The 26,739-nt window shown below is 41.3% G+C and overlaps 1 protein-coding gene and 2 long non-coding RNA genes across 3 annotated transcripts; 2 read left to right on the forward strand and 1 right to left on the reverse strand.

Annotated features, from left to right (window-relative positions):
- Positions 1–615: 615 nt before the first annotated feature.
- On the forward strand, positions 616–1,565 carry LOC148363579 (uncharacterized). Its single transcript, XR_015850607.1, has 2 exons — positions 616–657; positions 788–1,565. It is a non-coding gene; the product is annotated as an uncharacterized LOC148363579 (long non-coding RNA).
- Positions 1,566–3,378: 1,813 nt separating this feature from the next.
- polr2j (RNA polymerase II subunit J) lies at positions 3,379–10,809 on the reverse strand. Its single transcript, XM_088337077.1, has 3 exons — positions 10,566–10,809; positions 6,223–6,331; positions 3,379–3,579 (listed from the first exon to the last, which is right to left on the reverse strand). The coding sequence occupies exons 1-3, from the start codon at positions 10,706–10,708 to the stop codon at positions 3,478–3,480; spliced, it is 354 nt and encodes a 117-aa protein (XP_088193203.1). The 5' UTR covers positions 10,709–10,809; the 3' UTR covers positions 3,379–3,477.
- Positions 10,668–23,839, forward strand: LOC148363581 (uncharacterized). The gene is made up of 4 exons (XR_015850608.1): positions 10,668–10,845; positions 13,252–13,465; positions 21,690–21,905; positions 23,735–23,839. It is a non-coding gene; the product is annotated as an uncharacterized LOC148363581 (long non-coding RNA).
- The last annotated feature ends 2,900 nt before the right edge of the window (positions 23,840–26,739 follow it).

Here is a 26,739-nt window from a genome sequence, read left to right on the forward strand (position 1 = left end):
AATTTCAAACAAACTTCTACATGAAATAGGTCACAGTTAATATTTTGGTTGTCTTTTTTTTCGTTTGTTTGAATTAAAAAAAAAACAAGTCATAACCAACCGTAAAATATAAAATGTCGTTTTAAAATTGGTTTTATAATCAATATATATTTTACAAAATACACAAACAAATGTTTTTTCAAGACATTTTCCCAACAAATTTGAATATTTAGACAAGTACACGTATGTAAAAAAAAGAAAAGAAAAATAAACTTCCGCTGAATTACCAACGAAGAAGAACAACTCGGAACAAGCAAGCTGCCCACCAAATTTGCAACAAAAATAAGATTTCGCCATCCTATCGGTCCGACAAATAATCGAAACATTTGAATTATCCACATAACTGCGATTTAACCAGCTCAGTAGCCTAGATGGTAAGGCGCCCGCTTTGAGACTGGGAGGTCGGTGGTTCGCGCCCCGGCCGAGTCATTCCTAAGACTTAAAAAGTGGTCGGCGGCGCCCTCTGTTGGCTGCGGCTGCATCGGCTCTCTACAACGGGTCAGGTGCAATCGACATTTCGTTCTGTGTACATTGTTACACAGAATGACAATACAAGGAAATTATTATTATTATTATTATTTGCTTTACCCACTTCAACCATGAATTCTGTTGCAAAAGGTTATAACCACACTATTGCGTGTAACATTATTTGCATTTAAAGTCCTTTACCCTTGTTGCCGCGTCTGTTGTAGTGGTAAACAAACGTTCATCGTAGTAAAAACAGTGATTTTTTTTTTCGGATGGGGAGGATTTTGCATGGAAGTCAGATTTGTTCACAACAGCGGACGTCAAGTTGGACGAGATGAAGCCGTTTTCGGTTCCTCCTTGGATGGTGGAGAAGATGCAGAAGGCCATGGAGACGCAGAAGTTTAAAGCAAATGTTTCAGAGGACTCAAAATGTCAAAGGAAATATTTCAGCTTTGATTCTGAAAGTTTCCATCTTTATGACTTCCAACGATTGATACAGAGGACTAAACCAAGTCATATTATGTGCAAGTGAATTTTTTTTTTACCGATGATGCTTTAAGGAATTCAAGGTTATTATGTGCGATAGTGCTGGCTTAGGAAGCCACACTCTAACAGAAATGCGTTCCATTTGCTTTTATGGTAGAGTTTAGAGCAGGCAAACATTTTGAGTTGGCAGGAGTAAAATCGATTGGCAGATACAGAAAATCAGTCTGGTTCTGATACCTGGGCACCCCCCACCCCAATATTAGTTTTCTCTTTCTTGAATAAATATAAATGCAGACGTCGCCATATTGATTTATCTTTATAGACCATTTCAACAAATGAAAGATGATAAAAGCTACGTTGTAGTCAAATAATACATACTGTCTCCTTAAAATAATGTGTCTTATCTAGCAATGGTTAAACTTTTGCTTTTTTAAAGTTATGACAAAATATATAATTGCACAGGGACGGTGTATTTTTTGACCACTAGATGGTGCTGTATGGTGTAGTGCAACCAAAAATGAATGTATACTTTTTTTTAACAAACTTTTGGGAATAAAAATGAGCAAAATGAACCTCTTCATTTTTATGCCTAGCCTATTTAAGGTTTCAAGGTATCTGTAGCAGCAAGATAATTATGTCATCACCCTCTTGGTGAGGCTCTTATGTAAAATAAATGTTTATTTCTTAACCTTACCTGTATTAAACATTTACATGATACATCTCATCTCATTAGCTGCACCGCTTATCCTCAGTAGGGTCACGGGGTGCTGGAGCCCATCCCAGCAATCATCGGGCAGTGGGCAGGGGATACCCTGAACTGATTGCCAGCCAATCGCAGGGCACACAGAGACAGACAACTCGCTCGCTCATTCATACCTAGGGACAATTTGGACCAGCCAATCCACCTGAAATGCATGTCTCTGGAATGTGGGAGGAAACCGGAGTGCCCGGAGGAAACCCACGCAAGCACGGGGAGAACATACAAACTCCGCACAGCAAGTCCGGTAGCTGGATTTGAACCCACACAGGAGGTTCCCAAGACCTTAGAACTGTGCCGAACACCTGCTAACCACTGCGCCGCTGTGCTGCCCTGATACATGTATTTTGTTATCAAAAGCAATTTCTTTTTAACCCCTCGGAGCCACTAATTAATAAACACTCTCCCTTTGTGTGCAGCGATTTACCGATCTATTTTCATTTAAATGCTTTTGTTTTTTTTCATCTGTAGATCTTATTTGTTAGGAAAAAAACGTTCAAGAGTGGAATTTTTTTATCCTTTTTTTTTGGTGGAAAATCAAATTTTGCCAATTAAGTGGTTTCGGTACCAAACATTTTTTCAGTCTGATTTTTGGGGACATCTGTCCAACATTCTGTCTGCCTACAAGAAACCCTCTTTTACCACACCTGCTTCAGATGAACATCAATGCTGGAATAGAGTTGGATGCCCTCGGACTCACAGCATTTTTCAAGCGCCGAGCTACTTTTTGTTGCCAATTAGCACAAAGTTGATATGCATTTCTAAAATAGCCACTTAGCTAAGTGACTTGCTAAAAATATACCTTGATAGTTAGAAAGTTACACAGGTAATAAAACTGAAAGGGAGCTAGATAGCAAGCTTAAGTAAAATGTCAATTAGATAACCAGATGTCTAGAAAGGCCGAAATTTAGCTACATAGAATGCAAAAAAATGTAAAAAGCTAGCTAGCTTGCTAAAAAGGGTAGGAAGGTAGCTAGCTAAAAAACTGCACATTTTTGCTCAATTGCTTTATGAATCCCATTAATTGGAATTTAGTTGTATTTCTTGTAAAAAAATAAATAAAAGCAGACTAAATGTAATACATGAACAGATTCTCATTCTGTTTTAATTGTTTTTGTCCATAAAGCCCATAAACTGAAATGTATTTGAATTTCTAAATTAACATATTATATTGGGGCGGCAGCAGCTCAATAGGTAAAGCGCTCGTCTTGGGAGAAAGAAGTCGCATGTTCGACACCTGGCCACGAAATATGTCAAAGTGTCCTTGGGCAAGACACTGAATCCATAATGCCCCCAATGAGCAGGTTGTTGCATGGCTGATGCTGCTATTAGTTAGTGTGTAAAAGGGAAAAGTATAAAGCGCTTTGGGAGGTCTTCATTGACTGTAAAAGTGCTATATAAAGAACATTTACATTATTTAAGTCAGTCATATGAAAAAATACATTTTACCAGAAAATAATAATGCCACAGCACTGGTGAGCTATTTCAAAACGGGTCCACAGGCACCTCAACTGACCTTAGAAGGAACACTGGTGTCCATGGGCACCATGTTGGAGACCCCTGCCCTAGGATCCAAAAAGCAGACCTCACCCAAGGCTCTACAAAACTTTGATCAACTTTGCTTCATGTTAAGCAAACACCACAGCAATCTTTATTTGACTTCTGCAACGTGAAAGTGACTATTCACAAGGTAAAAAAAAGATGTCATTAATTAGTGGCCGTCAAGATCATTCGATGCCTTCCTGTTTGTCTTTGATGGCCACCCTGAAGCGTTCCTCAAGCAAGGAGAGCTCGCTGATCAGGTCAGTGATGGCGTTGGTGAAGGCTTCCTGAAAAAAAAAAAAAGACAGATCATCAATAAAAGACCACCACCCACTGCCAACTCATTGCATGTTTCCACCAAAGTTGGGAATAACTCACCACAAATAAAACAGTGTCATGCAATTTAATAGAATAGAATATACCTTTATTGTCATTGTTACAAAATGGGTTAACATATTGTGACAACGAAATTGGGCATGACACTCCAGTTTTACACATTCACAGTGAGGTAAAAAAGCCAAGAAGATAAAGGAACAGAGAAGATAAGGTTATAAAACAAGGATGATAAGGTTATAGTTATAATTTCCACAATATTTACACAAGAAATGTCGGCATGTAGGATGTTACATACAGTTTGGTATTGTAATACAGTTTGGTATCAAAAGGGTTTGTGCAATTATACATTTGGTGCAAAAATAGTCATTATAGTGCAAAAAAATAGTTAAACATTGTGCAAGGTAAGCAGTAAACATAGTGCAGTCAACATGTGCAAGAAACAGATATGAGTACCATTTCACGTTCGTATGAGGTAGTGTTTTAGCAAAAAAATTTCATTTTTTTGTGCGGTGTCTGTTTAGGGTGGTAATGGCTCTGGGGAAGAAACTGTCTCTGAGTCTGTTTGCTTTTGTTTTGTGTGACCTGTAGCGCTTGCCGGAAGGCAGCAGGTCGAAGAAGTGGTGGTCGGGGTGAGAAAAGTCCTTGATGATGTTTTCTGCTCTGCTGAGGTAGCGAGAGCAGGCAATATCCTCAAGACTGGGCAGAGAGCAACAGACGATTTTTTGGGCTGTTTTGATGACCCTCTGGAGCGTTTTCCTGTCTGCTGCTGTGCACCCAGCATACCACACCGTAATGCAGTACGTTAGAATGCTCTCCACTGTGGTTTTGTAAAAGGACACCTGCAGCTGCTGTTATAGATGATTTTTCCTGAGCACTCTCAGGAAATGCAGTTGCTGCTGGGCCTTCCCTACCACCGCTCAGGTGTTTGCAGACCAGGAGAAGTCGTTGAAGATGTGCTCACCCAGAAATTTGAAGGAGTGGACCCTCTCTAAACAGTCTCCTTTTATGATGAGTGGTGCTGGATTCCTGCCATTCCTTCTGAAGTCCAGTATCAGTTCTTTTGTTTTTGTGGTGTTCAGTATGAGGTGGTTTTCCGAAACCCACGTTGACAGTGACTCCACCTCATCCATGTACGCCGCCTCGTCCCCTTCAGAGATGAGGCCGATCAAGGTGGTATCGTCGGCGAACTTAATGATTGTGTTTGTGGGGTGGGTCGGTGAGCAGTCGGAGGTGTAGAGAGGGTAAAAAGCAGGGAGCTCAGTGCACAACCTTGAGGGGAGCCAGTGTTCAGTGTTAGGGTGGGAGAGACGTGGTTACCGAGTTTCACGGACTGTGGGCTGGATTCAAAGGAATGGTTCCTGGAAGCAATTACTTTTTTCAGTTATTAATAGATTATCAGGATCAATACAACTTGAAAAATTCTGTGATTGTGATTGAGAGAGAGCATAATCCACCCCGAAGAAATCCAGCTTCTACTTCAGAGTTCGTGTGTAAACATTCTTTACTGTAGTGTATCTAAACCGCACTAAAAACGTTGCCATTTTTATTGTTTAATATATTGTGCATCCATTCAATATGGTTGGTGTAAAGAAGAGGCAAGCCATTTCTTTTGAAATGCAAGTGAAATAAGAAAGCATGATGCAGTTGAGAAAATGGTTGGAAAGCTTTTTTTCAGCTACTTTTTACCACGGAGGAGGACATCTTGATGCACATCTTCCACAAGTAAGTTAAACTCAACTTTATTTATCTTTATAGAGCATCTTATTTTATTAAAATGTTTATTTTTTAGTACAAAACAATAAAGGTTACTTACACAAGCCTTCAATATACTTACATAAACCTTAAACATACAAAATATAGCACTGAAGCCACTTATGAAAAGATTCAACGAATGATCGTCCAGAACGTTGTTCGTAAGTGGGGCAGCGTCTGTATGTTGACAGGTATGTTGTTGTAACGCGGAAACTACTAGTAATGGAAATTCCAGCTCTTTTAGTTGGCTCACTACAAAGAGCATGCTCTTTCAGTTCCCAAAAGGCTTTAGATTTTTGTTTGTGTTTAAACCAATTTATTACTCAACAAAATCAAAATATTAACTCCCCTAAATCTGTCATTTTCCTGTTTTTTTGTTACTTTTTTTACTTCAATTTTTTTGTTCTATGTGTCCTTTCTCTTAACTTTTTAGTTATTCCTGCTTCTTCCTTTTTCCTCAGTTTTCCCTTTCTTTTATCTTTTTATCTTCTTTTCCTAGCTTTTTACTTTCTTTTTTTTCTTTATATTTTGTTTCTTTTTTTCCGTAGCTTTTTATCCTTTCTACCAGCTTTTTCTTCTTTCATTATTACATTGTCTTTCTTCCAAGCGTTTACTTATTTTTTTATTCCTTTACTCTTTTTTTTAGACTTCCCTTACCACTATACCCAATTTTCTGTGGTTGGGCAGAGCATGTCCAGTAGATCGATAGTGTATTCCCATTTTTATGTTATAACACTATAATGATATGTTTAACGGATTGTAACAGTACGTACATTACATTAACTTTTAAATTGGATTCCGTGGTCTACACTCTGCTGACTCGCACCGATTTCCTGCTTTACCTGAGGACTGTAGTCCGGTGTGGTCTGCACCCTGATGACAATCTTGTGCTCGAGGGGATGCGGAACTTTGTACCCAGCAAAAAGCACCTGCGGATCTTTCAGCAGTTGTCTGAGCATCGAAATGGCAAAATCAGACTTACTTCATCCTGAAGTCATGGCATTAAAAACAACATACAAGATAAGCCAGAAATTTAGTTTGGACCAGTAACTATATTAACAACAACAATATTAATAATAATACAATGTATTTCAAAGCGCCAATCAGGACACCCAAGGTTACTGTACATATGAGTAGGACACAACAATAAAGGAAGAGTAAAACAAGCAAGTAATAAATAGCAAATAAGTCACATTAGAGTTAAAAGGTGTGGTGTGTGAGACATATGGTCAAGAATAGGCAAGTCTGAAGAGGCGAGTTTTGAGGGATTTGAAGGTGGACAGGGTCGCAGAATTTCGTCGGTCAGGCGGCTGAGAGCTCTGCTCCCCATGGGGCTGAGGCAGGCAGGGTGTATAGTGAGATGGTGTGAGGAAGATGATCTATGGTGATTTCAATCAATTTGAATAAGCAAAAATACATGATTATATAAACATGCATTTTTATTTTATTTACTGCAAGTGGGGAAAGAAAAACGAAGATAAATGCTTTAAGAATTGTTTTATTTTTGTTAATAAAATACTTATTTGTGCAGAAATTATCTTTGTTATTATTCGTCACATTCAGTCTTGCTGCGTTGTGTTTGTAAGGTTTATTATTGCTTAATGGGGAAATTGCAATCATTAATGAAGGGAGCCATAAAGTTAGAACTGCTTTGTCTCAAAAACAGCACCTTCGAGTTGAAAAACACTTCAGAAAACGTGATAGGGTTATAGTGAAAGAAAGTTGGCAATCTGTCCGATTTACCTTCTGGGTAATCAATGCAATCCAGTGGTTTTACTTTGTTAAAACGGACAGTGTTAAAATTTGGTGCCACCTAGTGGTACAAATACGTTTTTGTAACAAAGAAATAAAATAACAACATTGATTTGAATACTAAGCAAACACACATGTACTAATATACCAATGTTATTTTCCCCCAAAATCATAGGTTGAGAAATTTGTATTTCTATGACATAGTAGAATCCATAACTAGAGGTTGCCGCCATGTTTGTCTGACATCTTGCCATTGAAAACCAGTGCCACAGAGCTCACTGTAGCAGCATGAGACAACAGTGCCATCTAGTTGTCAAATATTACACACCGGGGCTTTAACTATGTTAACCATTTAACACAATTAAAGTTATAGACACAATCAACAGTTTACTATTGAAGAGTTGAATTAACACAGGTAAACTAAGTAAACCCATCAACACAATCAACCAGTACCAGTGTACCATTTAAGTGTTCAATTAACACTGGTTAACAAATTAACACAATCAACCAAAACCAGTGTACAGAACAGTATACCCTTATAGCCAGAAAAGTGTTATATTTGACCACTAGATGGCACTATACTGTCTGCTGCGAGTGAGGGCCAGGGCACAGCGTAGTGGCTGAATGCCAGACAAACATGGCGGCGAACAAAGTGTGGATTTAACACGATAAAAAAATCATATTTCTCGGCGTATGATTGTAAAAATTAACATTTGTGTAATATTGTATTTTTGCCAAGTATTCAGTGTTTTTTTTCTACTACCTACCGTTTCTTTCTAAAGTACTTGAAAAAGTTGTGGCACAGCAGCTGAATGATTTTATATCCGAGAACAATCTTTCTGAATCTATGCAATCACGATTCAGGGCTAACTACTCTACTGAGACAGCCCTGATTAAAGTAATCAATAATCTTCTACTTGCAATGGACCACGGCGCTTCATCACTCTTGCTGCTGCTGGACTATATAGTGCTCCTTTTGACATTGTGGACCATAATATCTTACTAGAACGGGTGGAAAAATGGATTGGTCTCTCAGGAACCGTCGTCTTATGGTTCAGGTCCTACCTCTCAGATAGGGCGCACAGTGTTAAAGATGGTGAAATGACATCTGAGCCCTTTAGTGTTACATGTGGTGTTCCGCAGGGTTCAGTATTTGGCCCCCTTCTTTTCAGCATTTACATGCTTCCATTAGGTCATATTCTTCGCAAGTATAATATCAGTTTCCATTGCTACGCAGATGACACTCAACTATATCTTCCGATGGAGGAATCTGCCACACTAAATTGTGGAAATTTGGAGGCCTGCCTCACTGAGGCAAAAGAGTGGATGTCACTCAACTTTTTGCGCCTTAACTCTGAAAAGACCGAAATGTTAGTTATTGGTGCATCTAAATGCCGTGACTTGTTCTAAAAACGGCTCTGAACATTGACAAATGTAATATCACCTAGAGCAGGGGTGGCGAGCAGGGGTGGCGAGCAGGGGTGGCGAACATGTGGCTCTGGAGCCGCATGCGGCTCTTGGCCAATAAGAATGCGGCTCTTTGCCTCATCATATTTTCTATATACTCGTCGCCTTGTTTCATGTTTAGTTTTTTTTGTGTGTATTGAGAGTAGACACTTTCCTTGAAATCAACACAAAAACAATACTTGTTGTATAGTAAGGAGAGGAGTGTGTTATGGAAAATAATATGTTTTTAATTGTGTGTGTTTGTCTGTCATGGCAGGTCAGTGCTTGGTGTGGCCCTTTGACTCTCAGTTAAAAATTTCGGCTCTTTGTGTCAAACTTGTTTGCCACCCCTGACCTATAGTGACTCAGTCAAAAATGTAGGTGACACATTTGACCACAATCTGTCCTTTCAAACACACTAGAACAGCTTTTTTCCATTTTTGGAACATTGCTAAAATTCGCCCTATGCTTTCCCAGTCCGATGCGGAGATTATAATTCATGCGTTTGTTACCTCCCGTCTCGATTACTGTAATGCACTACTCTCCGTGCCTCTAAAGTCCAAAATCAAGAGCCTTCAGCTGGTACAAAATGCTGCAGAGAGGTTTTTAAATAAGACAAGAAAGTTTAATCACATTACCCAGATTTTAGCTAACCTGCATTGGCTCCCTGTTAGTTTAAGATGTGATTTTAAGGTTCTGTTGGCAGTATACAAAAATCATGCATGGACTTACTCCCTCATATCTTTCAGATTTAATTTCCCCCTATGTTCCGGTCTGGAGCCTTCGCTCTGAAAATGCTGGTCTACTAGTGATCCCAAGAGCCAAGAAGAGATCCGGAGGTTCGAGAGCGTTCTCCATTAGGGCACCGGTGCTGTGGAATGCTCTTCCCCCTGAGATTCGATCTGCAACCTCAGTGAAAATGTTTAAATCTAAACTTAAAACACACTTCTATTTGATGATTTTTTTTACATTTGACTTTAAAGGATATTTTAAAATTAACTACAAAGTAAGTACATATACTCAGTTTGATGCAGTAGAGAGATTCACTGACTGTTTTTCTTAGAAGGTTAGGTTGTCTGGAATGAAACAGACGTATGTTGATAACAGAATTCCTGTGAGTGCTGACAGGAGAACGCCAGACGCACAAGGACAAACATCCGCGATGCGACCATGGGAGGAGGAGTTGGCACGCCATTGTGCGGGGAGAAGATGGCCAATGAAAAAAAGCTAAAGCTAGTTGCAGACACATAGCAAATTGGGAAAGGGTGTGATGTTTTTTGAGATGTTTGTTGAAATGTATAAATGATCATGGAAAAATCGGGGTGAGAGAGTAGTCTCCGGAAGGCACACTTACATCTGCTGTTGTGAATAAACCCGTCCCCGTGCGGAATTGAAGGCTGTTTGATTATTCTCTTTTATACTGTCTCAAAAAAACGAACAAATATAATTGTTGGGTAAATGTAAATTGTGTTTGGTTAATGGAGTCAGATAACTAATTCAAACGATTTGGTAAAAGTTTGGTACATTTTTATAGTTAGAAACCTAACATATTCTATGGCATATGAATAACCTATATTTTATGTTGAAAATATCTGTATAATATTTGCCCTCATGTAGGTTTTATAGCAGCGGAGGGTGTAATAATAGTCTGGTTTGCAATTAACTGTGGTCTGTGCAGCCCTTGGAGACTCTTGTGATAAAGGGCTATACATATAAACATGACTTGACTACTGAATATTACTTTGTAACAGTAGGAGGCACTAATTATTACACACTGTCCCTTTACATAAAAATTCCGGTACTGTACTCTATGGAGCAGGTGGGCGCCTTGCACTGCTATCGGTGTGTGAGTGTAAATGCGAAGCACACTGTAAAGCGCTTTGGGAGGTCGTCAGATATGACGCAAAGATGACAAACATGTAGTGAATGCATTCCATTTTGCTAAATTAGTGGTTCTGAAGCACTTAGCCACGGGCATCGTACTTACGCTCTTATGATGTTTCCCAGCGTGTGGTCTTCCTTATTGAGCGTAAAGAGACACGAGTTGGGTACTTTTGTGTCCTTTGTAATTGTGATTTTCTTCTCTCCTTCGAATAACAAAAACGACTCGAAAGCAGGAGGTGCGTTCATCCTGACGACTGAAATAAACCAGAGTATGTTTAGGGGGAAGAAGCCCTGTTAGCCAGCGGAAGTACTACTTTTCGCTGGCGACCACTTCTGGTTGTGTGAAGCTACGTGACGCTAGCGCCACTGTGCGGAACCCGGGGGTAATTATAAAACAGCGAGGAAAATGGGAAGCGCAAAATATAATTCTGACAAAGTGAGCAATAAAATATCAAAACACCTGACAAGAGCCGGTCCAAGGCATAAGCGAGCTAAGCAGCTGCTTAGGGCCCTGCGACCACCAGAAATGAAAATACTACACAAAAAATACAAAACTAAATATTAAATACAGTGCTTAAAAACAGGGACCACACATATTATTTTACTTTCATCCATCCTCCATTATCTGCACCGCTTATCCTCAGTAGGGTCGCAGGGGTGCTGTAGCCTATCCCATCTATCTGGCTCGCTTGCTCACTCACACGTAGGGACAATTTGAATCAGCCAATTCACCTGACATGCATGTTTTTGGAATGTGGGAGGAAACCGGAGTGCCCGGAGGAAACGCACGCAATCACGGGGAGAACATGCAAACTCCACACAGGCAGGCTGCGATAGATGGACTTGAACCCTGAGCTTCTGCACCATGGGGCTGCGCTCTCACCACCCAGCTACCGTGCCGCCCAGTTTGCTTTCATTCTGAAAATAAAAAAATTTATAGAAACTCTTTTTTCCTTTTTTCTTTCTTTTATTTATTTATTTTTTATTCTTTTTTTCTTCTTCTGTTTCTCTTCCTGCCAGCTTTTTACTTTTTTTTCTCCCACTTTTTCTCTAATTTTGTTCTCCCTTTTCCTTTACTATTTTGTTTTTGTCTTCATTCTTCTTTTTCCAGCTTTTTTTCAATTTTTCAATTTTGTTTCTTCCCCTTTTTCTCATTTTTTCCTGCTTGTTTTGTTTTCATTTTTCTCTTTTTCATTATTTACAGTGGCTTGTGAAACAATTTGGCCCCCTTGAACTTTGGGACCTTTTGCCACATTTCAGACTTACAGCTGCAAGTCGCTTGGGGTATGTCTGTATCAGTTTTGCACATCAAGAAATAGATATTTTTGCGCATCCCTCCTTGCAAAACAGCTCGAGCTCAGTGAGGTTGGATGGAAAGCGTTTGTGAACAGCAGTTTTCAGTTCTTTCCACAGATTCTCAATTAAAATGAGCTCTGGACTTTGACTTGTCCATTCTAACACCTTGATGCGTTTTTTGGTGAACCATTCCATTGTAGCTTTTGCTTTATGTTTTGGATTGCTGTCTTGTTGGAAGACAAATCTCCGTCCCAGTCTCAGGGCTTTTGCGGAGTCCATCAGGTTTTCTTCAGAATGGTCCTGTATTTGGCTCCATCCATCTTCCCATCATTTTTAACCATCTTTCCTGTCCCTGCTGAAAAAAAGCAGGCCCGAACCATGATGCTGCCACCACCATGTTTGACTGTGGGGATGGTGTATTGAGGGTGATGAGCTTTGCCGCTTTTACGCCAAACATAACGTCTTGCATTGTTGCCAAAAAGTTCGATTTTTGGTCTCATCTGACCAGAGCACCTTCTTCAACATGTTTGGTGTGTCTCCCAGGTGGCTTGTGGCAAACTTTAAACGACACTTTATGTAGATATCTTTAAGAAATGGCTTCCTTCTCGCCACTCTTCCATTAAGGCCAGATTTGTGCAGTACTGTATACGACTGATTGTTGTCCTATAGACAGATTCTCCCACCTCAGCTGTAGACCTCTGCAGTTCATCCAGAGTGATCATGGGCCTCTTGGCTGTATCTCTGATCAGTTTTCTCCTTGTATGATCTGAAAGTTTAGGGGGACGGCCCGATCTTGGTAGATTTGCAGTGGTCTGATATTCCTTCCATTTCAATATTATTGCTTGCACAGTGCTCCTTGGGATGTTTAAAGCTTGGGAAATCTTTTTGTATCCAAATCCAGCTTTAAACTTCTCCACAACAGTACCTCGGATGCTTTCTGTGTTTTAAACAGATCTCTGAGACTATCACAGTGCAAGTGCATTTATATAGAGTCTTGATTACACACAGGTGGATTCCATTTATCATCGTTGGTCATTTAGATCAACATTGAATCATTCAGACATCCTCACTGCACTTCTGGATAGAGTTTGCTGCACTGAAAGTAAAGGGGCTGAATAATTTTGCACACCCACTTTTTTGTTTTTTTCTTTGTTAAAAAAGTTTAAAATATCCAATAAAGTGTGTTCCACTTTATGATTGTGTCCCACTTTTTATATCTTAATGTTTGAAGTCTGAAATGTGGCAAAAAGTCAGAAAGTGCAAGGGGACAAAATAGTTTCGCAAGCCACTGTATTTAGTCGTTTGTTTCTTTTTTCATAGTTCTTTACTTCTTTTTCCTTGCTTTATTTTGTTCTGCCTTTTTTTACTCCCTTTTACCTTTGTTTACCTGTCCACGGACACGCTCTGCCTACACGAAGAAAATTGAATGTAGTAATAAGGGCAATCCCGCAAGTGCATATGCTATCCAACTCATATCATATTGTGTATGTTAGAGGACACTAGCATGAGTCCTACAGCACACAATGTCAGCCCAGTCCCACACCACCTCATGTACCAACTTAACTACGTAAATGTTGCCCAGTTGGGAAAGTGCCTTTCGGAATAACATCAATGAGAGCATGATCTGAAAGACCCTTTCCGGGACTGGTCCCTCCCTCGCGGGCTGATGTCCGAAGGTTGTTGGAAAGTCCAAGGACTCAAAGAAACGTGAGTAAACCTTTATCTGAAAAAAAAAGGGTATGAGTGTGAAGAATTCAAAACAGAGTTAAGAAAAGAAATACTGACAATCCTAGGCACTATTAGGTAAAAGAGAAACGTGGCCAGTGAGCCTTAAGACACCGTGAAGACTTAAGTAAGAGGACAAGCGTTCCTCTCTGTTTAAAAAAGAACTCAAGGGAAGTTCTTTACATGGTGAAGCGTTAAAAGATAAGACAGTGAAGCCTTAAATAAAAGGACAAGGGTTCCTCTCTGTTTAAAAAATAACTCAAGGGAAGTTCTTAGTTCTTCAAAAGAGTGAAAGTGAGTGTGAAAGAAAATACTATTACCACTAAGTAATTGTATTTTATACCAGAACAACAGGGAATAAATGGTGAGCCTTTGTGGATGCATGTAGGTGAGAAAACTCCACCTGAAAAGGTAGAAGTGAGTTTTACCACAAAAGGTTATTTATAACCATCCTGTTGAAAGAGAAACTCAGTGTTAGAATACAGTAGGTGTTGAAAATCACTGAGTCCAAATTTAGTTCTAAAAATGGGTAAGGGGCAAAGTGAAGTAAAACAGAAGCTTTTAGATGAGCTAACGTGCAAAGATTGGAAAGTCGTTCAAAAGGAAGACGCCTCAGCGATAGAACCCCTATGTTACTGGATAAAACAATATGACTTTAATGGGAAGTTGTCTACTGCAGGCATTAGAGAACTACAACACAAAACAAGAAACCTAAATAACCAAATTTTGTTAAATTAATTAGAAGTTTGTTTGTCTGGGCCCTGTGTATGTCTTATTTCTTATGTGTTTGTCTGTCTTACTCGTCAAGAAGAAAGAAAAAAACAACTCAGAAAATTGTGTTTTCAAACGCCAAAAAGTATGCTTTCAAAAGAGCTGAGATTGTTTAAAACGTGATATTTAAGAAGAATTGATAGAACAGATGAAAAGAAGTGGAAAAAAGTGGATTTTTTGCAAAATTGGTTTTCACCATAGGGGTGTTCAACACGGGGGCCACTGGTGGTTCCGGAGATTTTTTGCGGTCCGAATTTTTTTTTAGTTGAGAATCAATAAATTAAGGAGTGAGAAGTTTAGAAAAAATATGAGTAAATGATTTGAGATGCGTTGAATCAAGATAATGCCAGAACAATACCAAAAAAGATAAAATATTCCTGTTTTCAGTTCAAAATTGGTAAATTAAGGACTGGGAAGACTGGGAAAAATAGTAAATTGGAATAGATTAATTTGAGATAAAGGCATTTGTATACAACAATATTGAAAAATTGTTAATAAATACTTTTTTTTCAATCAAAATAGAAGAAAATGTATTGATTGGAATACAAATGAGTTGCGGATCAATATACGTCATTTTCACATTAAATAGGTGAAGCTAAAATAGTAGATTTAATTGGTTTGAAAGAAAAATTAAATGACTTTAAGTTTAATAGCGTCAACTGGGATAAATAATTGCATTTTTCGACATTGAATTGTGTTAAATCTAGATGAATAAAATGTAGGGTGAGTTTGATGAGAATTTCAGAAGGCTAGCGGTTAAGAGGAAGAAAATAAAAAGCTAGTGTGAGAGAGTGCGTATGAGGAAGGAATGTTATTTTGAGAACGGATTGTTGCAGAGCAGGTAGGGAAATTAAAAAACAAAAAACAAAGATAAGAGTAACTAAAAAACAGATGATGTCCTTTTTGGGACTCACGAATTACTGCAGGAGCACATCTTATGGATGAAGGAAAGGGAGCAGTGAGACAGGTACAAGATCAAATGTCACCAGATGAGTTGCATGTCACCATGTGGTATACCAAAAGTCCTGACCCTAAGTACGAAGCAAGCCTAGACAGAGTTACGCCCGCCAAAATAACAGTATCCTATGTGTACTCTGACAGCGCTACCAACGCCGTAGCAGCAGCCATTTTACCAGACTCGATCATGCCGTGGTTCAGAATGTATTGTAAACCTCACATTTCATTATATAGGGGTAGAGACACTGAATGGAAAGGGCTTGGGAAGCTGGTGGACAGAAGAGAAAATGTACGGGACTGGGTGGCAACAGGTGTTAACACACGGTTTAGCGATTCTACTGGACTATCCAGAAAGTCATTATTCTGGACTATAACAGTAAACTTAGGAGTACATCTGGACAAAAATAAGAAATGACAAATTTACTTTACTAAGGAACAGGAGGAGCTATTAAAACAAATTCCTGATAAACTATGGTCCCAGGGACCCACAGATGTAGGACTAGTAAAAGGAGCACCACCTGTAATAATAAGACCCAAAACAGAACACCGGCCCAGAATAAAACAATATCCTTTAAAACCAGATGCAATGGAAGGAATAGAACCAGTAATAGATAGATAGATAGATAGATAGATAGATAAATAGATACTTTATTCATCCCCGAAGGGAAATTCACATTTCCAGCAGCATCCCTGAGCTGAGAACAGTACAATAATAAAGCCAAAAGAATGCAATATACAAATACCCAGTGTGACGTGCAAATGCCCACTGTAGCGTGTTATATAGAGTAACTAAATAGTGCTACACAGAATACATATTGCAGTAAGATTCGGTAATATCCAATGTAGGTGGTGTGGTTTAATGTGGGCCTTTACTCTGCCGGGTGGAGTTAAAGAGCCTCATGGCATGAGGAAAAAAAGATCTCTTCAGTCTGTCCGTAGTACAAGACAGTGACAGCAGTCTGTCGCTGAAACTGCTCTTCTGTCTGGAGATAATGCTGTGTAGTGGATGCGATGGATTGTCCATGATTGACCTCAGCTTTTTCAGTGCTCGTCTCTCAGCTACTGTTGTTAGGCTGTCCAGCTCTTTGCCCACAACAGAGCTCGCTTTCCTAGCCAGTTTATTGAGACGAGAGGCATCCTTCTTCTTGACGCTGCCTCCCCAACACGCTGCCGCATAGAAGAGGGCGCTTGCCACTACTGTCTCATAGAATATTTTCAGGAGCTTTTTGCAGATGTTGAAGGAGGCCAGCCTTCTGAGGAAGTAAAGTCGGCTTTGCCCTTTCCTACATAGAGCTTCTGTGTTGGCAGTCCAGTCCAGTTTGTTGTCCAGCTGCACACCCAGGTATTTGTAGGTCTGGACAAATTCTACACATTCTCCCTTGATGGTTACAGGAACCGGGTGAGTTCTGGTTCTCCTGAAGTCCACCACCATCTCTCTGGTCTTGGTGGTGTTTAGGTGCAGGTGGTTTGCGTCGCTCCATCGGACAAAGTCCTGAATCAATTTCCTGTACTCCTCCTCCTGCCCGTTTCTGATACATCCCACGATCGCAGTGTCGTCGGCAAACTTTTGCACATGGCAGGACTCAGAGTTGTACTTAAAGTCCGATGTATATAGAGTGAATAGGAACGGAGAGAGAACGGTCCCCTGCGGAGATCCTGTGCTGCTAACCACAGTGTCCGATGTACAGCCCCCCTGTTTCACATACTGGGGTCTGCCTGTCAGGTAGTCAGTAATCCATTCTACAAGGTGTGAGCTAACTCCCATCTCTGTCAGTTTCCTACTCAGTAGCAGAGGCTGTATGGTATTGAAGGCACTGGAGAAGTCCAAAAATGTAATCCTCACAGCCCCCTTCGCCCTATCCAGGTGAGAGAGGGATCGGTGTAACATGTATACTATAGCATCCTCCACTCCCACCTTCTCCTGGTAAGCAAATTGCAGTGGGTCGATGGCGTGACGGACCTGTAGCCTCAGGTGGTGCAGCAGCAGCAGCTCCATGGTCTTCATCACATGTGATGTCAGGGCGACCGGCCTGAAGTCGTTGAGTTCCTCAGGTCTTGATTTCTTTGGGACTGGGATGATGCAGGATGTTTTCCACAGCTGAGGGACCCTCCCCTGTTCAAGGCTCAGGTTGAAGATGCGCTGTAGAGGGTCTCCTAGCTCAGACGCACAGGATTTCAGCAGTCGGGGGGATACTCCATCCGGACCAGCTGCCTTGCAGGTTCATAGCCTTCTCAGCTCTCCACACACCTGGGCTGAAGTTATTTTTAGTGGGGGGATGTCTTCCATGCTAGTGTTCAGAGGGGGAGGGGGAAGGACAGCTGCATTACTCAGGGGTGAGGATGAGGCGGAGTGGTCAAACCTGTTGAAAAAGTTGTTCAACTGGTTGACTCGCCCCACATCTATATCCATAGCCACACCCTGCTTGGTGCTGCAGCCAGTAATTGTTTTCATCCCTTCCCACACCTCCTTCATGTTGTTGTTCTGCAGCTTTTTCTCCAACTTCCTCCTGTACTGCTCCTTCCCTTTCCGGAGCTGGACTTTGAGCTCCTTCTGTACTCGTTTTAGCTCCTGATGATCACCATTTTTAAAGGCCCTCTTCTTTTGGTTCAGAAGGCACTTGATGTCGCTCGTGATCCAGGGCTTGTTGTTGGCATAGGAGCGTACAGTCTTTATAGGAACAACATTGTCCATGCAGAACTTAATGTAGTCACTAGTGCAGTTTGGCATCTCCTCAATGTCCCCACTGCTGGACCCTAGCAGGACATCCCAGTCCGTACATCCAAAGCAGTCTCTCAGAGCCTGCTCTGCCTCGGTAAAGAAGGCGGGAGTACTAGTTGAATGCGCTGAGTCACCTGTAAACACACCGATATTTCCTGTAACAGTATGGAGAATAGTTCAGGATTTGATAGCGGTAAATAATGCAGTGATCCAAAGGTCCCGTGTGTGGCGGATCCACACACGCATTTGAACTCTCTGAACCCAAAAGCCAAGCATTTCACAGTGGTAGATATAAGCAACACATTCTTCTCAGTACCAGTGCATAAAGACAGTCAATTCTGGTTTGCATTTACTTTTAAAGGGAAAAGATATACCTACACCAGATTACCTCAAGGGTATTGTGAAAGTCCAACAATTTACTCTCAAGTATTTGCATCAAGTCTGTCTACCTTCGAGCCTCCAAATAAGAGCCAACTACTCACTTATGTAGATGACATATTAGTAGCATCAGAAAAATAAAAAGAATATTGCACACAAAAGAGCAGGTGATCTGAATCATTTAAAATAATCAAAATTTTGAAATGTGTTTGAAAATAACAACGTATTAACACAGAAAAAGAAATAATAAGATTGGAAATTAAATTTTCTGTTTTAATCACAAAATAAAATGTGCTTTCTTTTTTAAAAAAAGAGGAAAAAAGTATTAATCTTCAAGCCAAGTCATGTTTATTTGTATAGCTCTTAATCACAAAGGATCTCGAGTGATCTCAAGATCTCGAGGATCTAAGGTCTTGGGAACTTCCAGCTATCGGACTTCCTGTGCGGAGTTTGTATGTTTGTATGATAACGATGATACACTTTCTATGTCTCCACAGGAAAGCCAGTTAGTTGAACCAGGAGATTGGGTCCTGATAAAAATCATAAAGAAGAAACACATGGGTTCATTTGACACATTGTAAGAAAGTGATTAATTATGACTAGAATAACTATTTCTAGCTTAGCATACACCGTAACTGTCCTCATTTGCGTCATTGTAATAGTATTGTGGTACCTTCTGTAGAGCTGTAGTTCCTCAACAAAACTTTCAGAGGAAGTCTGGCTACAAAGGGGGCTGCAATTATGGTTTGCAGTCGTCTCAAACCAGTGAAAATTGTCCACAACTCTGGAAGTACTAGGAGGACTTGCAGATCTGCAGTTAGAATGCTCACTCCAACGCATAGGAAAATGCTAGCAGTAGGCGAATTGGTAGTAGCAATAATAGCAACATTTTTATTGTTATTTGAAGAAAACCTTAATATGCAAAAGCCCTTACTACAGGTTGTACACTCGGGTAAACATGCAAAATGTCTCTTGGATGAAATGAACAAAACCTTACCAACCACTAACTGTTCTTTTTGGGACAAAGTATATCCTATCACATCCTCAGAAAAACAAAAACCTATGTTCTCTAACAAAGTAGCTGCAGGAAACCTTTCTTCCATAAATAGAACCTCTATAGTTAAACAAGTGGGTAAATTTAATTATACACAATGTCACTCAGTGCAAGCTGTAGGTCTCAACTTCAAACTTCAGTCTTGAAGTGACATCTGGTGGTGGTTTGGAGATGATAAGCTATTTGATAGAGTACCGTATGACACCACAGCGCATCAGTATCACTGATTCTATCTGTATCACTGATTCTATCTGTATCTATTACTCCATTTTCTGTAACTGAACTATTAGCTTCAGAAAATAGTGTACTTCCACACACCTGGAAAGACGAGAGAAAGAAAAGATCATCATCGGGTTGGAGTGAAAATGACCCTACCTACATTGATAGCATTGGAGTACCCAGAGAAGTACCTGATGAGTATAAGTTAGCAGACCAAATAGCAGCAGGATTTGAATCACTTCTCTGTTGGTAGTGAACTATTATAAAAAATGTTGATAGAATCAACTACATCCACTAAAACGTGCAAAGACCAACAGGGCTTTTCTGCCATCCATGAACAGCTGTCAGCTACCTCTCTTATGGCTTTCAGAATAGGATTGCTTTTGACATGCTCTTAGCAGAAAAAGGAGGTGTTTGTGCCATATCTGGTGATCAATGTTGCACATTTATCCCTAACAACACCGCAGCTGATGGAAGCCTCACTAAGGCTCTAGAAGGCTTTAGGTCCCTCAACAGCAAGATGAAAGACCATTCAGGAGTTGACACATCAATGTGGGATAGCTTTGGACAGATGTTTGGCCGTTACAAACAGTTGGTAATGTCAGTCCTAATGTCCGTTGCTGTTTTCACAGCAATTCTCACCTTGTGTGGATGCTGTTGTATTCCTTGTATCAGAGTATTATGCACCAAACTGATTACCACTGCTATACAGCCTGTTAAAACAGAGGTACCAGAAATGTATGCACTACTCACCCCAAATGGTGAAGCTCAGAAAGACAGTGATGATGATGATGCTTCCTTATATTTTCCAGATCTTTTTCCAGATCTTTTTTACTACGGTGAACCAGACGACAACAACACCAACGTTTAACCTCTGAGTGTAACATGAGTACCATAACATGATTCTGTAACTGAAAATCGAGAGAAAAAGTGATTGCATGACAATGAGAAATAGTGCAAAGGGAATAAACAGGAGGGAAATGATGGATTTAAACTGTAAATATGTTATTCTACTGTTGCTCATCTTCTTTGCATACTGTGTGCCATTCTTGCTTGTGTTTTCAGAAGGAGAAAACAGGATGTTCACTCGACAGCAGATACCTAGCTGCGGTCAGATAAGGGAGCTGAGTGTGACACTCATCTCCTCTCTGACCGCAGGCACGCCTGTTTCCCTTTCCTATAGAATATGCTTACGATAACATGTAGCTGTGAGAAAAAACAGGTCTCAACTGTTTTTTCCTACCTCCCCCGCCTTCCTTTAGCAGAAGAGACCTTATGTAAACTAGGGTGTTCCTTATACAATAAAAAGGCAAGGACAAGGTAGACTGCTTCAGAGTGTCTGGTAGACTGTAACTGGCAGTCTCTGGTCATTTCTCCTTGCAAGTAAGTTATACTCACGTCTCTGTGTCTTGTTTGAGTGCAGGTTTTATTACAAGTGTTGGGGTTAACCTAACATTTAGGGTTAGGGTTAGGGTTAGGATTAAGGGTAGGGATTGAGATAGGGTTAGGGTTAGGGTTAGGGTTAGGGATAAGGTTAGGATTAGGGTTAGGGTTAAGATTAGGGTTAGGATTAGGTTTAGGTTTACGGTTAGGGTTAGGATCATGGATAAGGTTAGGATTAGGGTTAGGGTTAGGGTTAGTGCTAGGGTAAGGGTAAGGGTAAGGGTAAGGGTAAGGGTAAGGGTAAGGGTAAGGGTAAGGGTTAGGTCTATAGTTAGGTTTAGGGTTAGGGTTAAGGTTATATATGGTTTTCTGATGCAATACTTCTGAATGCTTGTGGCACACAAACGCATTCCGAGGATTGCTTTTTTAGCTTCTTCTTCCAGAGGCACACTGAATTCAGCGTCGTATGTTTATCCCTTTCCAGTTACTGCTGTGCTTCGTCGAACACCTCTAAAAAGTACATTAAAAAAAAAACAATAGATGAGGAGTTTCGGTTTTAATGAGTCAGGCACCACAAACTGGAAGATCTTCTTGGCCATGCGAGGATCTTTCCTTATTTTGTAGAGCACACTAGGTGACTCGACAGCTCTCTCACGCTTGGCAGGTCTCTTGTGTCTATGCACAAAGTATATGGTTCTGCTTATTGTGTTGTCGTGTTCTTGTAGACCAACAAGCTGACTCTGTGGGAGTGCCGTTGACTGATCTTCCTTCTGCAGAAGATTGAATTTAGCATCCGTTCCCATCACTTGACCCACACCGCCAGTGGACTGAGCACTGAGGACAGCAGCAACTTCTTCTGATGTCACAGAACCATTCGTGCCAGGTGGAAGTGCCCTTTTCACTGACTCATCTGATGTCTCAGCACTCTCGTCTACAACAGCGTGAGAATTGTTGGATACTCTGAACACCTCTTGCACAGTACTGTTATTCACCCCGTTGACCTGGTCCAACAGCGAGGTATAGGGCTCGGTAACAAGGCGATGACCCACACATGACCGTACAAATGGCTCACGGCTGAGAGCGTCGGCTATGATGTTCTTTGCTAGGAATGTACTTCAGGTCAAAATTGTATGCAGCTAGCTTCGCTACCCACCACTGTTCACACGCATCAAGTCTTGGTTTGGTCAAAATGTATGTCAGCGGGTTATTGTCGGTCCATGTAGTGAAGTGTCTTTCTTTCAACCAATGGCTGAATTTATCACATACCGCCCATTTCAAGGCAAGAAATTCGAGCCGGTGTGCAGGGTAGTGGTAGAGAGCGTTTTACTTGCAAAGGCAACTGGTCTGGCTACTTTTCCACCAGGTGGCAGCTGTGACAGGACTGCTCCAATCCCATCGAAGGATGCGTCGACAGCCAGAATAAACGGCGCATCAAAATCTGGGTGGGCCAGAGTGACACCTGTCACGAGGTCGAGTTTATGTTGTTTCATACGCGTTCTGGCATGCATCGGACCAATCAGCAGGCGTCAGCTTAACTTCACCTTTCCTCACTAGTTTGCGGCCTCTCTTGCGCTTATGCTGGGCACCAGATTCAGATGTGAGCCTGAACAGAGGTCTTGCCTCCGCAGAACATGCTTCAATGAAGCTTTGGTAATACATCACCATGCCTAGAAAAGATCTGATTTTACTAGGGCACGGCGTCTTACCGTCAGACTCCATTAGGTCAGCGACTTGTAGGTCATTTATCGCTCTCACCTTCTCGGGGTGAGTCTGAATTCCATCCTCACTGATGACATGCCCAAGAAATTTCACAGTCCGTCTGAGGAAAAAACACTTTTTGGGTGCGAGCTTAAGGTTGTGTTCTTTGAGGCGAGTAAAAACCATCTCCAGGCGTTGGAGTGCAACTTCCTCCGTAGAGGCAAACACCATCAGATCGTCGAGGGTACATAATAGGCTCATGAAATTCTGATCATCGAATATCGACATTATCATCCTCATAAATGTTGCTGGGCTGTTGCAAAGTCCCTGAGGGAGCCGGTTGTACTCGTGAAGCCCAAAGGGTGATGAGAATGCCGTGTACTTTTTGTCATCAGGGTGCAAGGGGACATTGTAGTAGCCTGACATCAGGTCCATCGTGGAGAAGAAGGCATTTCCCCCAAGTGCGGCCAAAGCATCAGCTTGATGCGGTAGTGGGTAGGCATCCTTTATTTTATTTTATGGTTCTCGCATTAAGCCTTCTGAAATCAGTACATACCGCTTCCATATGAGAACAAGCGCAGATGCATAGTCGCTAGCCGACTTCTGAATAATTCCTTTCTCTTCCATCTCGTTCAGAGTTGTCCTCAGTTTTTCATAATGAATTGGTGGTATGCGTCTGTAGGGTAGACGGAACGGCTTATCATCAACAAGGTGGATACGATGTACAAACTCTTTGGCCTCTCCACAGTCCATCTTATGACGAGAAAAGATTGGCTCGAATTGTTCGATGATATGAAGGAGCTTGTCTTTACACTACAGCGAAACCTCGCATGACATTAGGTCAATGTCTTGCAGTCCTAGAGCTTCCAATGTACGCATCATGTCCTCTTCTGACCTGGGTTGGACCTCTTTGCTCTGTACACTCTGCATGTTGCACTTGACCTCCTCTGCACTGGGCAGGTCTTCCGCTGCGATACAAGGAGACACATCTGCAAATTTTCTGTTTCTTCTCAGCACCACAACTCTGTCCATAGGATTAAAGATTTTAACAGGCACCCATCCATCTCCCCAGATTGGTGTAACAACTCGTCCGACATGGACTTGACTGGGCCCAGCCTTAGATTGGGTTGGCTCAACGACCACTGTGCTGCCCGCTGACATCCCGGCTGACTCAGGTAACTTGCCCCAAATAAGGTACACGGTAAGTGGATTCAGTGTCACGCAACTCTTGATTTTCACTGTCCCTACCTTATCTGGAATGCAATCACCTCTCCATCTCCCTGTGTTAGAAAGCATTGACAGGAATTGACTGTGGTTTTCAGACAGACCATTGTCAGGAGTGGAAACTAATCTCCAATAGCCATCAGTGCTCTTCAATTGAGTCAAAATACGTTTGATGGCATTGCTGCCAAGGATCATCTGTTCTGTCTGGCCTGGCACAACCATTACTGGTATTATCATTTTGCATCTGTAAACGGTGACGTGAATGTCGTACATGTCTCTGGGAGAAACTTGGTGTCCACCGCAGCCTACAATGACATAGTTATCGGCCGTGTATTTCATCATGTCAGGGAATTGCTCCAGCAGGGACTTGGCAGTTGCCTCACTTGCTGTATAAGCCATTGACCCGCTGTCTAACAGCACTCTGAAAGTGGGGCCATCTTGCACAAGTACAGGTGTGTAAAACAATTCGTCAGTCTCTGCTATTCTCTGAAACCCTGAAAGATCATCTTCTTCGATTGAGGTATCGTGCTGCTGTATAACTCATAGATGGATTGATTATCTTGCATGTCAGGCATAACATTAGTGGTGGGAGGCATACTCAGTTGATCTGCACTGTTCTCCCCTATGCGCAGATCAGTCAGTTTCCCTGAGGCAGTGGGACAACTTTCTTCACTGGACGATCACGTCGAGAATGCCCTGGGGCATGGCAGTGAAAGCAGAGCTTTTTTTCTCGGCAATGAGAGAGAGCACTGTGTTCGTCATCTTTGCAAATAATACATGGCTTGTCAGTAAAACCATTAATTCTGTCTCCAGGTCGCCTGGTTGGAGTTCTCCTTCTCTTTTGAAACTGGTTAGAGGCACCACGTAGCAGAACATTCTCCAACATACTAATAACGTCCGTTAGAGGGACATACTGTGGGCTCGAAGTCTGAGGTAGCTCGTGCATGAGGGTTGGACCATGGTTCACCTCAGCTTTGTGTACGGCAATTTCCGCCCTATTCACAGGTTGTTGTGGGGAAGCTGCTTTGTAGCTCTTCTCAGCGTGGTATTCATTCAGCACCTCTAGTACTTCACATGCTGACCACTTATCGTTGGTTTTGGATCTGAAAGTGAGTGCCAGTTCTTTGCAGGAGCAGTTCCTAATAAACATGCGACTTACCTCAATTTCAGGGTTGTCCAATATTTTTTTCCTGCTCTCTCAAGCAGTCAGAGGCAAAGTCAGCTGTTCTGTTTAGTCTCAGCCAGTAGTCATTGGGGTCCTTATGGTCTTTAGGCAAGGTTGAGTAAAAGTCAGCTAAAGGGACAGCAGAGTACTTAGTACAGATAAAGTGTTTCCTGAGAAGACTATAAATCATGTCAGGGCGGGTATAGACGTCTACATTACTGTTTCTAATACCAAACCTAACTACATCTTTAGCTTTTCCTCTCAAATGCATTATGATTTCCTCGGCCTGCTCTTCAAGCCTCACATTACTCTTCTTAATAGATGTCCTTATTAGATCTTCCCACTCATGTACTTTTATTGAGTCTGAGCCCTCCCCAATAAATGATGGTGGTTCCTTAACGCCTTTCTGTGTAACCACCTGAACCTGTGATACATCTGACACATGACTAGGCTGACTCAATATGTTTGCTACATCTTGTGTGGCAGCAGCGCTAGGAGCTACTATATTGTGTGACTGTATACGTGAGAAAATGCTATCAGCCAATTTATGTCTTATCTCCTGAATAATATTTGTCATCTGATCAGCTGCATCCTCAGAAATGTCACCCGTACTCTGATTAAACATGTTTCAAACATGTTTCATCAACAGAAAAAAATGTAAATAAGTCAAAATCACAAATCAGCAGCCTGCGTAACACGTCGCTGTATAGCACACTTAGTTATTCGCATCACTGTGACACTGCACGGTAATGAGCTTAACGATAACGTTCATGTAACTAAAATTTCTGTGAGCTGATGGCTCCATGAAACGATGTGGCAGGTAGGACAGTCCTCGGTTCGGAGAGCTTGATAGAAGTCACGGGTCACGGCACCAATGTAACCGCGGTGTACCTGTCCCACCAAAGATCCACATTCACGCTGGACTGGATGATGAGTTTTATTTATTACAGTTTCTGCAGATGAAATGAGTCACAACATTAGCTTCTCTGCTGGCTTTGATCTCTTTGATCTCGTTGGCAGCTCGCTCTGTAGTCTCCCCAAAGCATATCAAAGAACTTTCTTTTCAATTTCAATCAATCATCAATCACATTACTGTGCATGTTGAGAGATTTGTCAGCTGTGGTTATAATGTTTGAAATTAACTTCTTTTGTGGAGTACCAAAAGATGTGTCTTACCGTTGACTCGCTCTGTAGACTGCCAACAAAACCCCGCTTTCCGGTCACATGTCAAAAGCCAAAACAAACCCCACCCCATACCAGCAGGTGGCACTGTTGGACTCATCATTGCAAGACACTTACCAAAAACTACACACATATTTCAGCAGGAATTTCAATAAAACAAAAGTTATTATTACACCCGTTACACACACACACATATATATATATATATATATATATATATATATATATATATATATATATATATATATATATATAAATCTCATCTCATCTCATCTCATTAGTTGCACCGCTTATCCTCAGTAGGATCGCGGGGGTGCTGGAGCCCATCCCAGCAATCATCGGGCAATGGGCAGGGGACACCCTGAACTGGTTGCCAGCCAATCGCAGGGCACACAGGGACAGACAACTTGCCCGCTCATTCACACCTAGGGACAATTTGGACCGGCCAATCCACCTGAAATGCATGTCTTTGGAATGTGGGAGGAAACCGGAATGCCCGGAGGAAA

This window comes from Urocampus carinirostris, chromosome 6, assembly GCF_059441175.1.
Source record: "Urocampus carinirostris isolate Australia breed hairy pipefish chromosome 6, RoL_Ucar_1.0, whole genome shotgun sequence".
Lineage (NCBI taxonomy): Eukaryota > Metazoa > Chordata > Actinopteri > Syngnathiformes > Syngnathidae > Urocampus > Urocampus carinirostris.